Genomic DNA, 16,381 nt, shown 5'->3' with positions numbered 1-16,381 from the left:
CGGCCGCGTGCGGCCTTCCCTTCCCTTTCCGTTCCTTTCCTTTCCTGCGGGCGGCGGCGGCGGCAGCATGAAGGCGTCGGGCACCGTGAGTGCAGGCCTCGGAACGCGGCCGCGTCTCGTAGCAGGCACCGGGCCGGCACCGGGCCTTGGGAGCGCGGCGGGGACGGCTCGCGGAGCAGCTCCAGAGCGGGATCTGCGCCTCTGGGCGGCCCCGTTGGGCCCCGCAAGGAGGCGAGCGGCCAATATGGCGGCGGTGCTGCGGCACGACGCGTGAGGGGGGGAGGCGCCATTGGCCTGGCCGGCAGCCTCACAGGGCTCGGCTGCTCTTCGGGCTCCGTGCGGCTCCTCGCCGTTATGGCTACGGGTCTCTGCCCTGCGCCTCTCGCCGCTCGACTCACTGTGTTTCGTCCCCCTGCAGCTGCGGGAGTACAAGGTGGTCGGGCGCAGTCTGCCCACGCCGAAATGCAGGACTCCGCCGCTCTACAGGATGCGGATCTTCGCTCCAAACCACGTTGTTGCCAAGTCCCGGTTCTGGTATTTCGTGTCTCAGCTGAAGAAGATGAAAAAGTCTTCTGGAGAGATTGTGTACTGCGGTCAGGTGGGGGATGGCAAGCACGATGATATGGGGGATTTTGAAGGGAATTTCATACATCTTTGTTGGCCCTGCCAGGCAGGGGGGTTGGAACTACGTGATCCTTGAGGTCCCTTCCAACCTGGGTCATTCTGTGATTCTCACTGGTATATATAAAGTTACTTGAAGCTCAGCTCACCATCCTAATGCTGTTGAGTTAACCACACATTCCTCTTGTCACAATGGCAGCGTATACCCATGGAGCTTAGAAAACAACAAATTGTCAAAAAAAAGCCCAAGATTAATTTTCTGGAACCATAATGACTTAAGTTCTTATTGTACTCTGTGCTGCTTTCTGGGCCTCACACTCATTTGTTGGGCTTATACCTCATAAGATTTATGTGGACATCCATAATCCTTGGAGAACATACACTTACATATCTTATTGAATGTCCTTTTCCATGTATTTCCTTACTGATGTAAAGCAGAATTAAGAAGTTAACAGAGAATTATTAGCTTGAATGCAGCTGTGTTGGTGTGGGAGAAGAGACAATATCTTCCACTAAAACTTCCCATAGTGCTTTCATTAGAGCTTCACTGTAGTTAAACTGAAATACTAATGATGTGTTTATCCTTTTTTTGCCCCCTTTTCTAATTCCAGGTGTATGAGAAGACCCCCCTACGGGTAAAGAACTTTGGGATTTGGCTGCGCTACGATTCTCGTAGTGGGACTCACAACATGTACAGAGAGTACAGGGATCTGACCACTGCTGGTGCCGTCACTCAGTGCTGTAAGTTCATGTCACTGTTTGAGGTAGAACCTCTATAACCTTAAGTCTTAAACTGAGTCTTAGGTAAGAATGCTGCCTTAAACCACGAGGTAGAAAGAATGAAGCTCTAGGAAACTAAACCAGGAAGCTGCTGGAGGGGTCTGTAGGTGTGAGCTCACACTCATTGTAGCTGTGGTAATGATATAGGCTGAGTTTCTTTGCCTTTCAGGTGCTCTGGGTGGAGATGTTTGCTATATATAATGTATCAGAATGGCCTTGTTGAAGGAATATTTCAGATCTCATATCTCGGTTTCTGTTATGTGAAGTACTCATGGAGCAGACCACTCTTATAGCTGATTCTGTCGATAGTTGTACTTGAAACCGTACAAAATGCACACAAAAACCCAAAGGATGTTGTTCTTCATAACAATATTCTTGTCGGGTGTGCAGATATTAAATGCATCTTGTCGCCTTTCTGGAGCTGAAGTGCTCTTGAAAGTGAAACTTAAGGTTCTACATGATCATAAATAGAGTGTTTTCTGTTAATTCATGCACTGAAAAGAGGCCTCAGGCTTAAGTTTGTCATAATGCATTGACTGATAGCTAAGTATCCTGTCGCGATCATTCAGGAATTCTAAGTATATTTGTCCATTAATAACACTTCAGTGCTGATTCTCCATCAGCTCCCTTGTTTTAAGAAGGTCAATCCCTTCTGGGTTATTTCTCTAAGTGCGTATCTCGAACTCAGAATAAGCTGCCGTTCTTTTGGTGATGTTATGAGCTGTCTTGTTGCAGACCGTGATATGGGAGCCCGCCATCGTGCCCGTGCTCACTCCATTCAGATCATGAAGGTGGAGCAGATCGCTGCTAGCAAGTGCCGCCGGCCAGCGGTCAAGCAGTTCCATGTAAGTAACACTGCAGTGTCTGCTGGGCCCTGGGCCGATGGGAGGCTGCAGGGACAGGACAGAGCTGTGTGCCCCGGTTGCCGCATTGCAACACTGGTGCCCAGGTTCAAATCCCCCTGTGGTGCAAGTGGTAGAAGTGCCGCTCTGCTACACAGGAGGCTCGAATCCCGGGGGTTAGACTCGATGATCTCGAAGGTCCCTTCCAACCCGCATGAGACTGATACTGTGATGATGGTTGCTTTGTGGGCAAGAGTATCTCAACGCTGCTATTTTCCTTGCAGGATTCTAAGATCAAGTTCCCTCTGCCGCACAGAGTTCTGCGCCGTCAGCACAAGCCGCGTTTCACCACCAAGAGACCAAATACTTTCTTTTAAGTACAAAAGGTGCTGTCGGCTCGGTGTAATAAAGCTCTGTTGGAACCTTTCACTCCTGGGCCTCGTTGTGAGCTCTGTTCATTGCTAGGAAGCCCCTGTTTTCTGTATATCTGCAGCCCAGCTGAAGGCTGTAGGGACAGATAGTGGCCATGGGAAGGTGGGGATGCTGCTGTTGTGGGGCGGCAGCAGGGGGAAGTGCCTGCTACTTTTAAGTAGGAGGGGGTGGGACAGGGCTCTGATGTTCCATAGGAGCTGCTACAGGTACTGCTGTGGGAGCAGCTCCCTTCCTACGGGGCTAGAAGCCCATGTGTTGGGACAGCTAATAGAATAGTATACACAGAATCACACAGAATGACCCGGGTTGGAAGGGACCTCAAGGATCATGTAGTTCCAAGCCCCCTGCCTGGCAGGGCCACCAAACATACACCTTTACTAGATCAGGTTGCCCAGGGCCCCGTCCAACCTGGTCTTGAACACCTCCAAGGACGGGGCATCCACAACCTCCCTGGGCAGCCTGCTATTGTCAGCCCTTTCAAAGAGTTTACTCCGCTCCTGGGTGTAAGTTCCCTTCAGGTACTGAAAGGCTGCAATGAGGTCACCCCGCAACCTTCTCTTCTCCAGGCTGAACAAACCCAACTCCCTCAGCCTGTCCTCATAGGGGAGGTGCTCCAGCCCCCTGATCATCTTCGTGGCCCTCCTCTGGACCCTTCCCAAAATCTCCATGTCTTTTTTGTACTGAGGGCTCCACACCTGGACACAGTATGAGAGATGGGGCCTCACAAGAGCAGAGTAGAGAGGGACAATCACCTCCCTATCTCTGCTGACCACCCCTCTCCTGATGGAGCCCAGGATCCCATTTGCTTTCCTGGCTGCCAGAGCGCACTGCTGGCTCATGTTGAGTCTTTCGTCCATCAGGACCCCAAGGTCTTTCTCTGCCGAGCAGCAGTGTAGTGTGAATTGTGCTAATGCTGTAAGGCTCAGAGGAAGCACACAGGAGCTGATGCCGTGCTCTGCTCTGGCAGCATGGCGGGATCAGCACTAGATAAGCGGCCCTTCCTAGTGCCACGTGACGGGGAGGGCTGCCGCATCTCGCGTGGCCGCGGCCATCTTGCCCGCCTCACGTGACGGGGACTTCCGGGGTCGGCGGCGCGAGCTGTGCCGGTCGCCGCGCTGTGAGCGGAAGCCGGAAGCGGTGCCGGGATGGGGGAGTCCATCCCGCTGGGCGCTCCGGTGCCGGTGGAGCAGGCGGTGCTGGAGACGTTCTTCTCCCACCTGGGCATCTTCTCGTACGACAAGGCCAAGGACAACGTGGAGAAAGAACGCGAGGCCAACAAGTCGGCGGGTGCCAGCTGGCTGGCGCTGCTGGCGGGGCTGGCGCACCTGGCGGCCGCCGAGAAGGCCTACCACAGCATGACGTTCCTGGGCCAGAAGCTAGGTACCGGAACAGTGCGGGAATACAGCCGGGACACCACGATGAGCAGGGGCTGGAGCACCGCCACTATGGGGACAGGATGAGGGAGATGGGTTTGTTCAGCCTGGAGAAGAGAAGGTTGCGGGGTGACCTCATTGCAGCCTTTCAGTACCTGAAGGGAACTTACTCCCAGGAGGGGAGTAAACTCTTGGAAAGGGCTGATAATAGCAGGACACAGGGAAATGGTTTTAAGTTAAAAGAGGGAAGATTTAGGTTGGATGTTAGGGGGAAGTTCTTCACTAGGAGAGTGGTTAGGCCCTGGAACAGGCTGCCCAGGGAGGTTGTGGATGCCCCGTCCTTGGAGGTGTTCAAGACCAGGTTGGACGGGGCCCTGGGCAACCTGATCTAGTAAAGGTGTATGTTTGGTGGCCCTGCCAGGCAGGGGGGTTGGAACTACATGATCCTTGAGGTCCCTTCCAACCCGGGTCATTCTGTGATTCTGTATGATTTCTGTGCAGTCTTTTGGTAACATTATACTGGAATATCTTTTGTCCGTGTCCCTGGTGGTGGTGGGGTTGGAACTAACTGAACTTCAAGGTCTATTCCAACCCAAACCTTTTCACAATGAGGGCTTATTTTATTTCAGTTTTAAATTAATCCTAATGTTAAGCACATGGAGGGAGGGAAGCGTTGACTTCATTTTTTTCTCAGTTTTAGTTATGAATTAACCTTTGCTGTGGCCCCACTGAGATAAACTGTGGTTGTTGTCCCTTGGAGTTCTGGTTGATGTTAACGTACGGTAGGGACTGGAAACTGTGTGTTTGTAGACACAGATATCATGTTTCCCATGTAAGGAATCACAGAATTATCAAGGTTGGAAAAGACCTAGAAGATCATCTAGTCCAACCATTCCTGACACTTGCCAGCTAAATCATATTTATCAACTCCACATCCAGTTGTTTCTTGAATACCCCCATGGTCGGCGACTCCCCCACCTCCCTGGGCAGTGCATTCCAATGCCTGATTACCCTTTCTGAGAAGTAACACTTCCTAATGTCCAGCCTGAATCTCCCCTGGCACAGCTTAAAACCATTCCCTCTAGTTCTGTCATTGATTACACGAGAGAAGAGGCCAACCCCCAGCTCACTACAACCTCCCTTCAGGAAGTTATAGAGAGCTAGGTTGTTCTAATGGTTGCTTTGCAGTCCGAGTGTTTTGTGTTTGAGGAGCTGTTATTAAGGGAGTTCACCATAAAAGTTTCAGAGTTATGAACAGCAGCGGAGCCTATGAAAACCTAGTGTTGGCTCATGACCTCCACAGATAACAGTATTTCCAGTCGAGTATCATAGCAGCAAAGTTAAGTAAACCCTTGTTAAAAAGCCCAAATTGCAGCTAACACAGGTGTGAGGAAATTTTGCAGCAGTCATTGGCTGCTGAAATATGAATCGGGGCAGGCACGACTTGCATCACATTAGGCAGAGTGCTTCTATGTGCAGTTCGTTCTTGCAGAATAGGCTGAAACTTATTTCTTGATGAAAAATGCTGTGATAAATAACCCTTAGGAACACCTGGGGAGAAACAAATGTGGTTTTGCTTTCCAGTATTGCTGTCTGTCTTTGCTCTCCCTGGAATTTGGTAATACCTCCATATTTATCTGAACAGGTGGTCAGTCATTCTTCAGCCGAAAGGACTCCATCCGAACCATCTACACATCCCTGCATAATGAGCTGAAGAAGGTGGTGGCGACGGGTCGCAATGCACTAGGAGGAACAGCTCCTCACTTGGAAGAGCTGCTTTCTCACCTGTCTGAACAGCTCTGTTTTTTTGTTCAGGCTCGGATGGAAATTGCTGACTTCTATGAAAAAATGTACACGCTCAGCACCCAAAAGTTCATTAACTCTGAGGAACTGGTAAACATTTTGGAATCCATCCTAAAGAAATATAGCTCAAGGTCAGTGCTTATTTCTGGCAGTAAGTACTCGGGCATATGGTCTGTCATAAATTATACTGAGGATGAAAGCTTAAAGCATGGCTCCTTGCAGGAATTCATGCATGAGGTGAATGTTGGTGAGCAATGTCCACCCTTGAGCTGAGGGCTCAAAATAAGACTTCTCAAAAAAAAAAAAAAACAACCCATAAAATTCTATTCATTATTTTATAGGAGCCATCTTCCCTATTCCTTAATTCATACTCAATAGAGAGCAGAGAATAATTTTCTTTATGGGAAAGGTGCCAGAATTCAGTTCTTTCATCCACTGCTGTGCTTGTAGGGGAAACGATGACTTAATCCCATATGGACCTGAGTGAAACTGGTAGGAACAGAACAGATCTTTGTGTGTTGATTTTAGTTTTAAGCTTAGAACTGAGCAGACACATTCTAAAGCCATGCGTTAGTCTGCATGTGCCCGTGTCTGGGTAAATTTCAGATTGATTTCCCAATAGTATTAGCCTTTAGTATAGACTATTATTGTTTTTGATCCTCCGTGAAAGGTTTTATGGTGTTATCACTTGTTTTGAGAGCTACTGGAATTAGCAGAAGGGGCACGAGTCTTTGGTGCTTGCCTTTGTGGTTTCTTACATTAAGAACTCTAAGTCACTCTTACAATCTCATTAAAGAAATAAGCAATATCTTCTCATTGGGGAAAACACCGACAATCTTGCTCTGGGACAATAAGCAATTCCTAAGATGGAGACACTCTACGATGCTCCTGGAGCTGTCTGGGTAGCTTGGTTGTCCCCAGTATTGTGCAGGATATTTCTGAAACAAAGCCCATCCTTTATTCCTTCCTGTTGTTGGGTCATATCTCAGAGCAGTTTCTGAGGGCTGTTAATGTTGACGTGTGTTTCCCATACAGTATTTCTCTGTCAGTCAGTTGACTCTCTCAAGTGAAAGGTCAGATAAACTCACCCTTACGCTGTCTGTTGCCCCTAGGAATATATATATATTCCTATATATATTTATAGTATCCAGACCCAGGATATTTATAACGTAAGATAACTTTATTTAAACTCGATATCTTAGTACTATTTGACAACTATCAAGACATTGCCACCAGAAGACATTTAAAATTGAACCAAAGCCACTTGAATGTAAAGAGGAATGTTGCTGTAGTAGCTTGTGAATCAATATAGGCTGATGTAGGTATGCTGTATTCTCATTAAAATGTTTGTCATAGTTGTGCTAAGTAGCAGTTCTTAGATTAAGAGGGTAACTTGTTGGCTTCAGCCTGCCTTGGCGTTTTGTGTTCTGCCTGTGAATTGATAAGTACTAGCTGATAACCTCACTGTTGCATATAGCATTTCTCATGTCGTGAATAATGTTGTGTTTTCTAGATTTCATCACCCGATCCTCAGTCCTCTTGAAAGCAGTTTCCAGCTGGAAGTAGATGTGCTTGCGCACCTCTTAAAGGCTCAGGCTCAGATCTCAGAGTGGAAATTCCTTCCATCCCTGGTCAACTTGCACAGCGCTCACACAAAGCTACAGACGTGGGGCCAGATATTCGAAAAACAACGAGAGACCAAAAAGCATCTGTTTGGGGGGCAGTCTCAGAAAGCCGTGCAACCTCCTCACCTCTTCCTCTGGCTGGTGAAACTCAAAAACATTCTCCTTGCCAAGTTTAGCTTTTACTTTCACGAGGCCCTTAGCCGACAAACGACCGCTTCTGAAATGAAAACTCTGACTGCTAAAACCAATCCTGATTACTTTGGGAAAATTTCCAGTTTCATTCGTAAATACGACGCTGTCAACGTCTCCTTAATCTTTGACAATCGTGGATCGGAGAGTTTTCAAGGACATGGTTATCATCATCCCCACTCTTACAGGGAAGCTCCCAAAGGAGTGGATCAGTATCCCGCAGTGGTGTCTCTGCCCAGTGACAGGCCGGTTATGCACTGGCCCAATGTAATCATGATTATGACTGACAGAACCTCTGACCTCAACACTTTGGAGAAGGTTGTTCATTTCTACGATGACAAAGTCCAAAGCACCTATTTTCTGACTCGCCCTGAACCTCATTTCACCATTGTAGTTATTTTTGAGTCCAAGAAGTCAGAAAGGGATTCTCATTTTATTTCTTTTCTCAATGAAATTTCACATTCCCTTAAGAACTCCAAAGCTTTTGCAAGTTTGAAGCCTGGATCCAAAGGGTAAAATAAGTAAATAAAACAAGTTATCAAGGCAGACTGCTGGCCTTGGGGTAACCGCAGCTTCAAGGATTACATGAACTCATGATTATCATCGTCTAATTGAAAAGGAACCATTATTTTTAATGATATAAGTTCTGTTAAAAAAAAAACAACTAACTGACTCGGGGAAAAAAAAGTATTTTTGGCAGTATTCAGTGGGTAACTGAACTGCAGGGTGCTAAATGGCAGCACTGAGAGCTTCTTTGTGTGTGTGTGGTTTTCAATTTGCAGTATGATTTATTTTTTCAGTCCCCAACTTAGTTGCCTGTATACCAGAGGAATATAATATATGCACTTTATTGTAGTCTGATCTATAGAGATGACTGAACATGCGATGAGGGTGGAAAATGTGTATTTTCAGAAAACCAAAAAACTGTCTGAAAAGAATCACTTCTGGGATCTGTACACCTATGGAAGGGAATATTAAAAGGTGTGGGTCTGCAAGAGCACCGTTTAAATAAATCAGATACATGAATCACAAAGGAGCTCCCTGTTTAAAACACTTTTGAAATGGTCGAGGGCTGATACTTTCTGTAAGCAGCAGTTGATTCTGAACAAGCCCTGAAGCACAAAGCTGCTTCAGAACGCAGGTTCAAATCAAGTCAAGCTGAAGTGTGTGTTGGGAATAGACCATTCCCCACAGTGTGGTGACTGTGTGTGGGACCAGCACTGGCTCCAACTGAAGCTGGAGGAGGTTGAGCAGGTGCTTTGGATTGGAATGGCTCCATGGAAAAGCAGCAAAGCTCTTTCAAATTGTGCTTTTGTTCAGCTACGTTTTAGACAGGCGTGCAGGAGGAAATACACTCTGTGAGTTATTTTACACTTGTTACACTTAGTTTCTCCAAATCTGGAGGCTAGAAGTGAGGTTTCTGGTTATCCTCAAAGTGCTGTGTTTGCTTTGAGAGTCCATATTTCCCCCCATCACACACAGCTTACAGGCTCTTGCTGTGTGTGTTTCTTCTGACCACTATGCAGTTTTACAGATCCTTGTATGGGAACTCAGGAGGGAAGGATGTGGCTCTGACATACAGTGTATGCTGTTGTAGTCAAGTTAGATCCTTAGCTCACACTGTTGAAGCTTTGAAGCAGAGCAGACGACCTTGAATATTAAGCTTTTAGTGAGTACCTTTCTCTCTTGCAGAGGGTTTTGGTAGCTTGTCTCACCTCTCCTGCAAGTACTGATTTCTTCACAGTCACATAAGCACATTCTCATCTCAAAGTGTAAGCTTCAGTTTAGCATTTTGTGCCGCAGAGAGTCTCCATATTTGGCTATAATCAGATGTTGGTCTGTTGTAAATAGCTGTGCTTCTTCTTTTTCCTAAGTCTTAGTCCAGCTGCAGTATCACCCCTAAGACTTTCAAGAAACTGGAAAAGGAGCTGTAAATACACCAGCAGCAGCAGACCATCACCTGGTTCTAATAATGTTGCTCCCAATACTGTCTTTTGCGTGCTTACCATCTCTCACATGGTGACCTTGTTATATGGTCGTGCTATTGACTTCCTCAGCCTGAGTAAGAGACAAGAAGCTGCCACCCAAACTGATTCCTAGTCTTCAGCGGTGTAATAAAGTGTTGCACAAATTCTGTCTGCCCCTGCAGTACTTTCCTGTGAGATGAGCTATCCATGGTAAGGAATGGGGCAGTGCTTCTCCAAGGTCTTCCAGGGTTTGTGCAAGACTTTAGGTAAAATTCTAGGAACACTCCAAGGGCTAAAGGTTAGATTTTGCAACTCCACTTTGTATCTGAAAACTCACTTAGAATTGTGGCGGGGCATCTGAGGCTGGTTTTGCCCTCATACAGCTTGCCAATATTCCCCTAAGTAAATTAGGCACCTCCACTCTGGGAGATGCGAGCTCTTATCAGAGGGATGGGGTGGGGAGTTACGAGCACTAATACATTCAGTCTTCTGCTTTTAATCTGATGCTCCAAATCTGCCTGCATGATTTACAGATTTGACCATTTAAGTCCCAGTGTAGGTATGGAAATCATTTTGTAGAGTTCACCTCTTCCTGAAATTATGCTGAAGGAAAGATTCAGAAACAGTAAAAGTTATTTTCTTCTTCTCTTCATATGTATCTATCTAGAGAGAGCAATAGCCAGTTATTTTTGACTTCTATTGGATAATAAGCATTTGGGAAAAGCTTGTCCTTTTTTATTGTTACTTACGAGTGGAATAAGTGAGATAAATGGAGTTCCCACCCCAGCTTCCTAAGCAATTTATCTACACTGTTTTGCCTGCAAATTCAATATGCTTAAGCGTAGTGAATCTACCATTTCCATGCTGAAGTTGCCGTCTGCATGCAGGATATCTTTATCTGGAGAACTCCAAAATTTCACATGCTGAATTTTCACAACAGTTGTCTCAGGACAATGTGATTTGGGTCCATTGGGCTCATCTCTAATTGGGGATGACTTATTGAAATGATGGCAGCTAGATTAATAAGGGATTGTTCTACTTACTTCTGAGAGAAGTAGAATAGAACAGAATGGAACAGTAGAGTAGAACAGAACAGGATGGAACAGTTGGAAAGGACCTTTGTACATCATCTAGTCCAACTGCCTGATCACCTCAGAGCTAATCAAAAGTTAAAACATATTACTGAGGGCATTATCCAATCATTTATTGAAAACTGAGAGGCACGAGGCATCACAAATAATGTTTATAATGTGCCAACATTTTAGTTTTTGCACAGCAGTGCTCACTCTAAGTTAACTTTCCAGCTTTCTACATTAGCTTGCCAGCAAGGAGGCTGGGGAGATGCATGAGAGGGGACAAAGCCAGGAGAGCTGATCCAGGCTGGTCAAAGGGATATCCCATACCATATGGCGTCACTCTGGACCAAATTGGGGCGAGATGGCCACAGAGCAGGACTGCTGCTCAGGAAGTGCCTGAGAATCTGTCAGTGGGTGCCAAGGAACTGCACTGTGCACCACTTGTTCTGCGTATTCTTTTATCATTATTAGTTTTCCTTCTTTTTCAATCCTACTAGACTGTCTTATTTCTCAACCTGTGAGGTTTACTTCTTTCCATTTCTTTCCCCATTCAACTGTGGCAGGGTGGGAGAATGGGTGAACAGCTGTGCAATGCTTCCTGTAGGGTTAACCCACAACGAGTGTCTGGCATTTATCTTTGATGAGCTTCTCACTGGACCTGTGGCACACTGAGCTCACATAGTCCTTTCATATATACAAATGGACAGTCATTGCTCCTCCAGTCGTAGTCCCACAGTTCTGAGGCCAGGCTCTGTCAGTACTGTCAGTACTGTTAAATACCGAGGAAAAAAAAAATAGAGAAAGCATTAAATTCCTCCTTTTTTTTTCCTCTTCCTTCCTCATTAGGTGATCTCCACTCCAAGTATTAGTCCAATTGTGGTTCATATACTTGAAAAGGATGTTTTTGTTGTCTGACACCACAGTGGCGATTCAAGCTGGGCTTTGACTCTTCTCATTTTCTCCCTGTAGATTAAAACTGAAGCTCCATACTCTCCCTATGAAGACAGACCTTGTGTCCAGAGATCATTTTCATCTTTTTCAAGCCTAATTCCTGTCAGAGTTCCCTGTTCAGCAAAGTTGGTCTTCTAGCCCATTTGCTTAACTTGTGGCACAGTGGGATTGTCTGCTCCTGAGCTTTTAAAAGGTGGTTCTGGAAAACTGACCAGCTCTCATGGGCCCTTAAGCTCTCTAGAGACATGGCCAACCAACTCCTGGGGAAGAACGTAGGAAAAAAACCCCAACCACATGGTTTTGTAGTTTGATGGCTTTGTAGTATAACCAGCTTCTCAAGAAAGAGGTGAAATTTCAAGAAACAGAACTATTTCAAGTTCTTCCTATATGTATCTTCAAAGCTGTCAGCTGAAATGTCTTCAGAGAGTTGATACGATAATCATATGTTAAAAGCATAGCTTTCGTGCTTCAGAGTATAATCTGCTCACCAAGCGTGGAAGAACTTACGTATTCATCTGAAAGGTTATGCCGCAGCTGTGTTCTACAGGGGCTTATTATTTTGTTCGGATGCTTATTTCAGAAAGTATCTTTAGAAATAAACCAGGTAGAACTTTTCCCAGAGCTGGCACTCCTTAAGGAACGCCAAATGTAAGAGCTCTGTCCAGCTCAGGGAAGGAACCAGCTGTATGCAATTTTTATACCATTTTTTCCCATGCATAAGGGCAATGCATTAATTACCTTATTACCTTGGTAAAACAGGAAAACTACCACTAGAGGGTGGTGTTAATATAAAATGTAAGTGGTTTTGAGCTCAGTTTGTCTCCAGGATAGAATTGTTATTTGTACTCTCCTACACGTTTATGAACGTGATAGATTTTAATGCTCTAGGCAGATTTGTTTTAGTATTGTTGGCTTGCTTCCCCATTGAGCAATTTATGGAGCTCTGTTTTAGCTGTAAACAGCAATAGCAAGTATCTTGTTTCATTCCTCAATATGTACGCGGGCACTAAAATGATTTTGTTTCATTCATCTTCACGAGGGGCTTCTCACTGAGTTGGAAAGAAAAAAACAAATCCCACTTAAAAAGCTTTTATGATTTTTCTGTTGAAAACTACCAAATTCATTGAAAATTGTGTTGCATTTTATAGATTTTTTTCCCTCATTCTTAACTTTTTTTTTTTTCTTCTTAAACAGTAGGGGAGCTAAATTATTCTTTGCCGCGGTATCACAACATGAGCTAATGACTGTTACAGCCCATTGAGGGAGCTGGGTAATACCCCCTGTCAGCTTGCTCCAAACTCTACTCAAGGACTGGTCAAGACCTGACTCCCCAGTGGGGCATATCTATCCAAGGCATCATCTTTTGAAACATGCTCCTGGGAAGATTTTCTATTATATATATATATTTTTATTTTGGGGGGTTATTCTCTGCTTCTCTTCGGTGTGAGTAGTCATCATAATGAGGGTTTTGGCGGTGCACAGTAAACACATCTTTCAATGTGACTGTGTTGAAATTATGATTGTACAGGGGATAGCACGGCGCCTTTGAGCTGATAATGTGACTGCGTGCACGGGATGCAAATGCAGTGTGTACAGCCACCCCGTGGAGCATGGATTTAATAGAGCAGATCTTCATTGACTCTGCGTGAAGATGAAAATTTTCTAGTCATGTTTAATCTTAGCCTGATAAATCACTGGCAAAACAAACAAACACGCAGTTAAATGAGTCAAATGCACAGTTGTGGCACTCCAGCAGGACGATGGGCTCGGTTTTGGAGAGCGGTCAGTGGAGGGCAGCTCAGCCAGTGGCTGGGAAACACAGAAAGAGATAGACATGAAGCTCAGAGGTGGGCTGGGTGGGACTGCCAGCAGCACAGAGCTGAGCACCCACCCTGGTGGTGGCTGCAGTAGTGGCTCTTCCTCATTGGTGCTTTGGCCACCTGCTCACCACGTGTCTGGTTAAAAACTCACAGTATTCGTCTGGTTACTATGGCAATGAGGCAGCAAGAGTTGTCATGGTGATGGAGCAGATTTTTTTGTCATCTTTGTACTGGGGAGTGATAGATGTAATCTGAGGGGGTCTCTGGACATGGCAGTTCACCTCATTTCTTCCTGGACAAAAATATTCACACCCACCATGGACAGTGCATGTCCTTCCCATTGGACTACTTGTTTTCTTGCATCCTGAGGATACATTTTGCTTTCACATATGGGAAGAAAAGAAAACCTCTGGTGAACTATAAGTTGCTAAACCTAATATAGTTACGTGCACTACTGCCTAAGGTGTGTTAATAAAATATAACTCTGCTGGTAAGGCTGCTTCCAGGCACTTCTTTAATCTTGTGCCTGCTATTCACATCTGTACCTGGATGTGATGCGATGGGATATCAGGTGCCCATTTGAAAAATTATTTTGAGCTGATCTCTGAAGCAAATTTGCTCCGGTTTCTCCCTTTTAGTAAATTACAGTGTATATATATATATATATATGTAGTCTTGGAAATGCATCTTTTTGATGCAGTCCTATTTAAATTGACTGTTTCCTCTTGTTTTTTGGACCTTTGGAAAATTAGAAAATTAGGTGTACAACATAACAGCACTGATACCTCATAAATGTCTTCAATGCTTTGTTATGTGCTTTTTAGCAGGAAGTCGTTTGTGGGTCGGTAGACTGACACTCATTGACAGGAAGCATAGGAAGGATATTGGTTCAGGAAAGTGTTAGGATTTGGACCTGAACAGTGCTGGGTGGGAATCTGGGTTGTTCCTGGCACTCCTAAATCTTTGTCATCGCAGTGATATTTTTAGCATTCGTTTTGCTTTATAAACCACTGATCCCTGTGTGCTTCAGCATACAATTCGTGTGAGTTCTCATTGCCACCACGTCCTGGAGGGCTTGTTGTAGTTCCTCAGAACCAAGTCCAGCTTTCACAGCATCACTTTGACATCTACAAATAATAGTTCTGTTTTCTTTCTCTCCCTTGTCCACAGCTTTGTAATTACCCCCATAAATTGTGTCAAACTCATTGACCTAAGGAACAAAGTTTTCAGGAACTCATGGGGCCACAGGGTACCCAAGTACCCATTCAAATACAGAACTGCAGCCTCTGGGTGAATCACAGAATTGTTGGGGTTGGAAGGGACCTCTAGAGATCATTGAGTCCAACCCCTCTGCCAAAGCAGGTTCCCTACACCACGTCGCACAGGTAGGTGTCCAGGAGGGTCTTGAATGTCTCCAGAGAAGGAGACTCCACCACCTCCCTGGGCAGCCTGCTCCAGTGCTCCGTCAGCCTCACCGTAAAGAAGTTATTGTGCACATTCATGCGGAACTTCCTATGCTCCAGTTTAAGCCCATTACCCCTAGTCCTGTCCCCACACACTACTGAAAAGAGACCAGCCTCGCCACTATGGCCCCCACACCTCAGGACACCTCCCACCTCACCATGCTGACCATGAAAAAATTCTTCCAAATGTTTAATCTAAACCTGCCCTCTTTCACTTTAAACCCATTACCCCTTGTTCTATCGCTACACGCCCTAGTAAAAAGTATCTTCATCTTTCTTATGTTATGTATTCATAGGCTGCAAGGAAGACTCCCTGGAGTTGTTCTCTCTCCTCTCCAGGCTGAACAACAGTGAGTGAACACCAGAGATGGTGCTGGAGTCCCAGAAGAGAAACAAAACCCCAGGAGTGCTCTCATGCCATGGGCTCACCATCCTTCTCTGCCCTGCACAGGGAGTGACTTCCAGCAGCTCAGAGACTGCAGTTCAGCTGCAGAAGTAGTGGAGGAGCAGCACTATGGTTGGTCTGGCAGCATCCACACCGATGGGGACCACAGGTGGGAAAGAGAATGGAAGATAATTTAGAATTAACTATGTGTGATTTGCCAATCCCTGATCAGCTGCGTTTCAGTTCCTTATTTTTATCTTGTGTGTAAATGGATTTCGTTCAGGATAAATGGGATGTAAGCACAAAATTAGCCCCGTGATGTACATGAAATTTAGAAGAGAGGTCTCGATGATAGGAATTAATTTTGGACATGCTCTTATAGTAGCACCAAGGGAAAAACATCTGAAAAGCTGAGAAAGTTGTGGTGAAATTCTGGGATGTGGGTATTGGTGGCAGTTGCTAGGTGCACCTTGCTGGCTGCTGGCCATGGAGTTGCCGTATGATCATAACAGGCCTCTCTGCAAACACTGTAGTGAAGAACCAGTCTGATGTGTTGAACTGGTTGGCGAATGGGCCCACGGTTCTCAGCATGCCTTGGTTGAGGTTGTGAAGGATCTTAGATTCCACTCATATCACACTTGAAATGCCACGAAGGCAAGGCCTGCTCTCACCGCAAGGCCTGTGAGCGAACAGCAAAGCAGCACCAGGGCTTCAGCAACAAGTGAAACAAGGGAAGGGTACTCCTCAACTCGTGGTTTCCCTTTTGTTTTAAAATAGGTTGAAAGCTGCCACAGAAACCTCTCTGTTCGGCAGCTGACTGCAGGAATTAGGTTACGCTTCCTCTGGGCTATGCAGGGCCCTGAGTGAGGGACGACCTGTGCCGGCCCTTCCTGCAGCTCTGAGACAGCTTTTGTGTGGCAGAGGACAAGCAGAAATACCTAAAGTAGGTCACTGGGTGCCAAAACACAGAGGCTGGCACTGCAGGCTGATGGATGGGCCCATCAAGAATGTTCCTGCAGGTTTCCAGAAGCTGTATGGAAAGCGGTGCTGTGGG

General features: G+C 45.8%; 2 protein-coding genes and 1 non-coding gene across 4 annotated transcripts; all 3 read left to right on the top strand.

The window, feature by feature from the left end:
* Positions 1 to 22: 22 nt before the first annotated feature.
* Positions 23 to 2,672, top strand: RPL18A (ribosomal protein L18a). Its single transcript, XM_015855510.3, has 5 exons — positions 23 to 85; positions 419 to 598; positions 1,233 to 1,362; positions 2,137 to 2,246; positions 2,528 to 2,672. The coding sequence occupies exons 1-5, from the start codon at positions 68 to 70 to the stop codon at positions 2,618 to 2,620; spliced, it is 531 nt and encodes a 176-aa protein (XP_015710996.1). The 5' UTR covers positions 23 to 67; the 3' UTR covers positions 2,621 to 2,672.
* Positions 1,731 to 1,862, top strand: LOC116652811 (small nucleolar RNA SNORA68). The gene has a single exon (XR_004306030.2). It is a non-coding gene; the product is annotated as a small nucleolar RNA SNORA68 (small nucleolar RNA).
* A 1,122-nt stretch (positions 2,673 to 3,794) lies between the features above and the next one.
* Positions 3,795 to 8,698, top strand: KICS2 (KICSTOR subunit 2). 2 transcript variants are annotated; one of them, XM_015855458.3, is made up of 4 exons: positions 3,795 to 4,055; positions 5,694 to 5,767; positions 5,846 to 5,982; positions 7,365 to 8,698. In XM_015855458.3, the coding sequence occupies exons 1-4, from the start codon at positions 3,821 to 3,823 to the stop codon at positions 8,179 to 8,181; spliced, it is 1,263 nt and encodes a 420-aa protein (XP_015710944.2). In that variant the 5' UTR covers positions 3,795 to 3,820; the 3' UTR covers positions 8,182 to 8,698. The 2 variants fall into 2 exon arrangements, with proteins under 2 accessions (XP_015710944.2, XP_015710935.2); XM_015855449.3 differs by having other exon boundaries at positions 5,694 to 5,982.
* Positions 8,699 to 16,381: the final 7,683 nt, after the last annotated feature.

This window comes from Coturnix japonica, chromosome 1, assembly GCF_054131305.1.
Source record: "Coturnix japonica strain WE chromosome 1, WE-NBRP24, whole genome shotgun sequence".
Classification (NCBI taxonomy): Eukaryota; Metazoa; Chordata; class Aves; order Galliformes; family Phasianidae; genus Coturnix; species Coturnix japonica.
The sequence above is the reverse complement of the archived record's forward strand: the minus strand, read 5'-3'. Positions and strand labels throughout refer to the sequence as shown.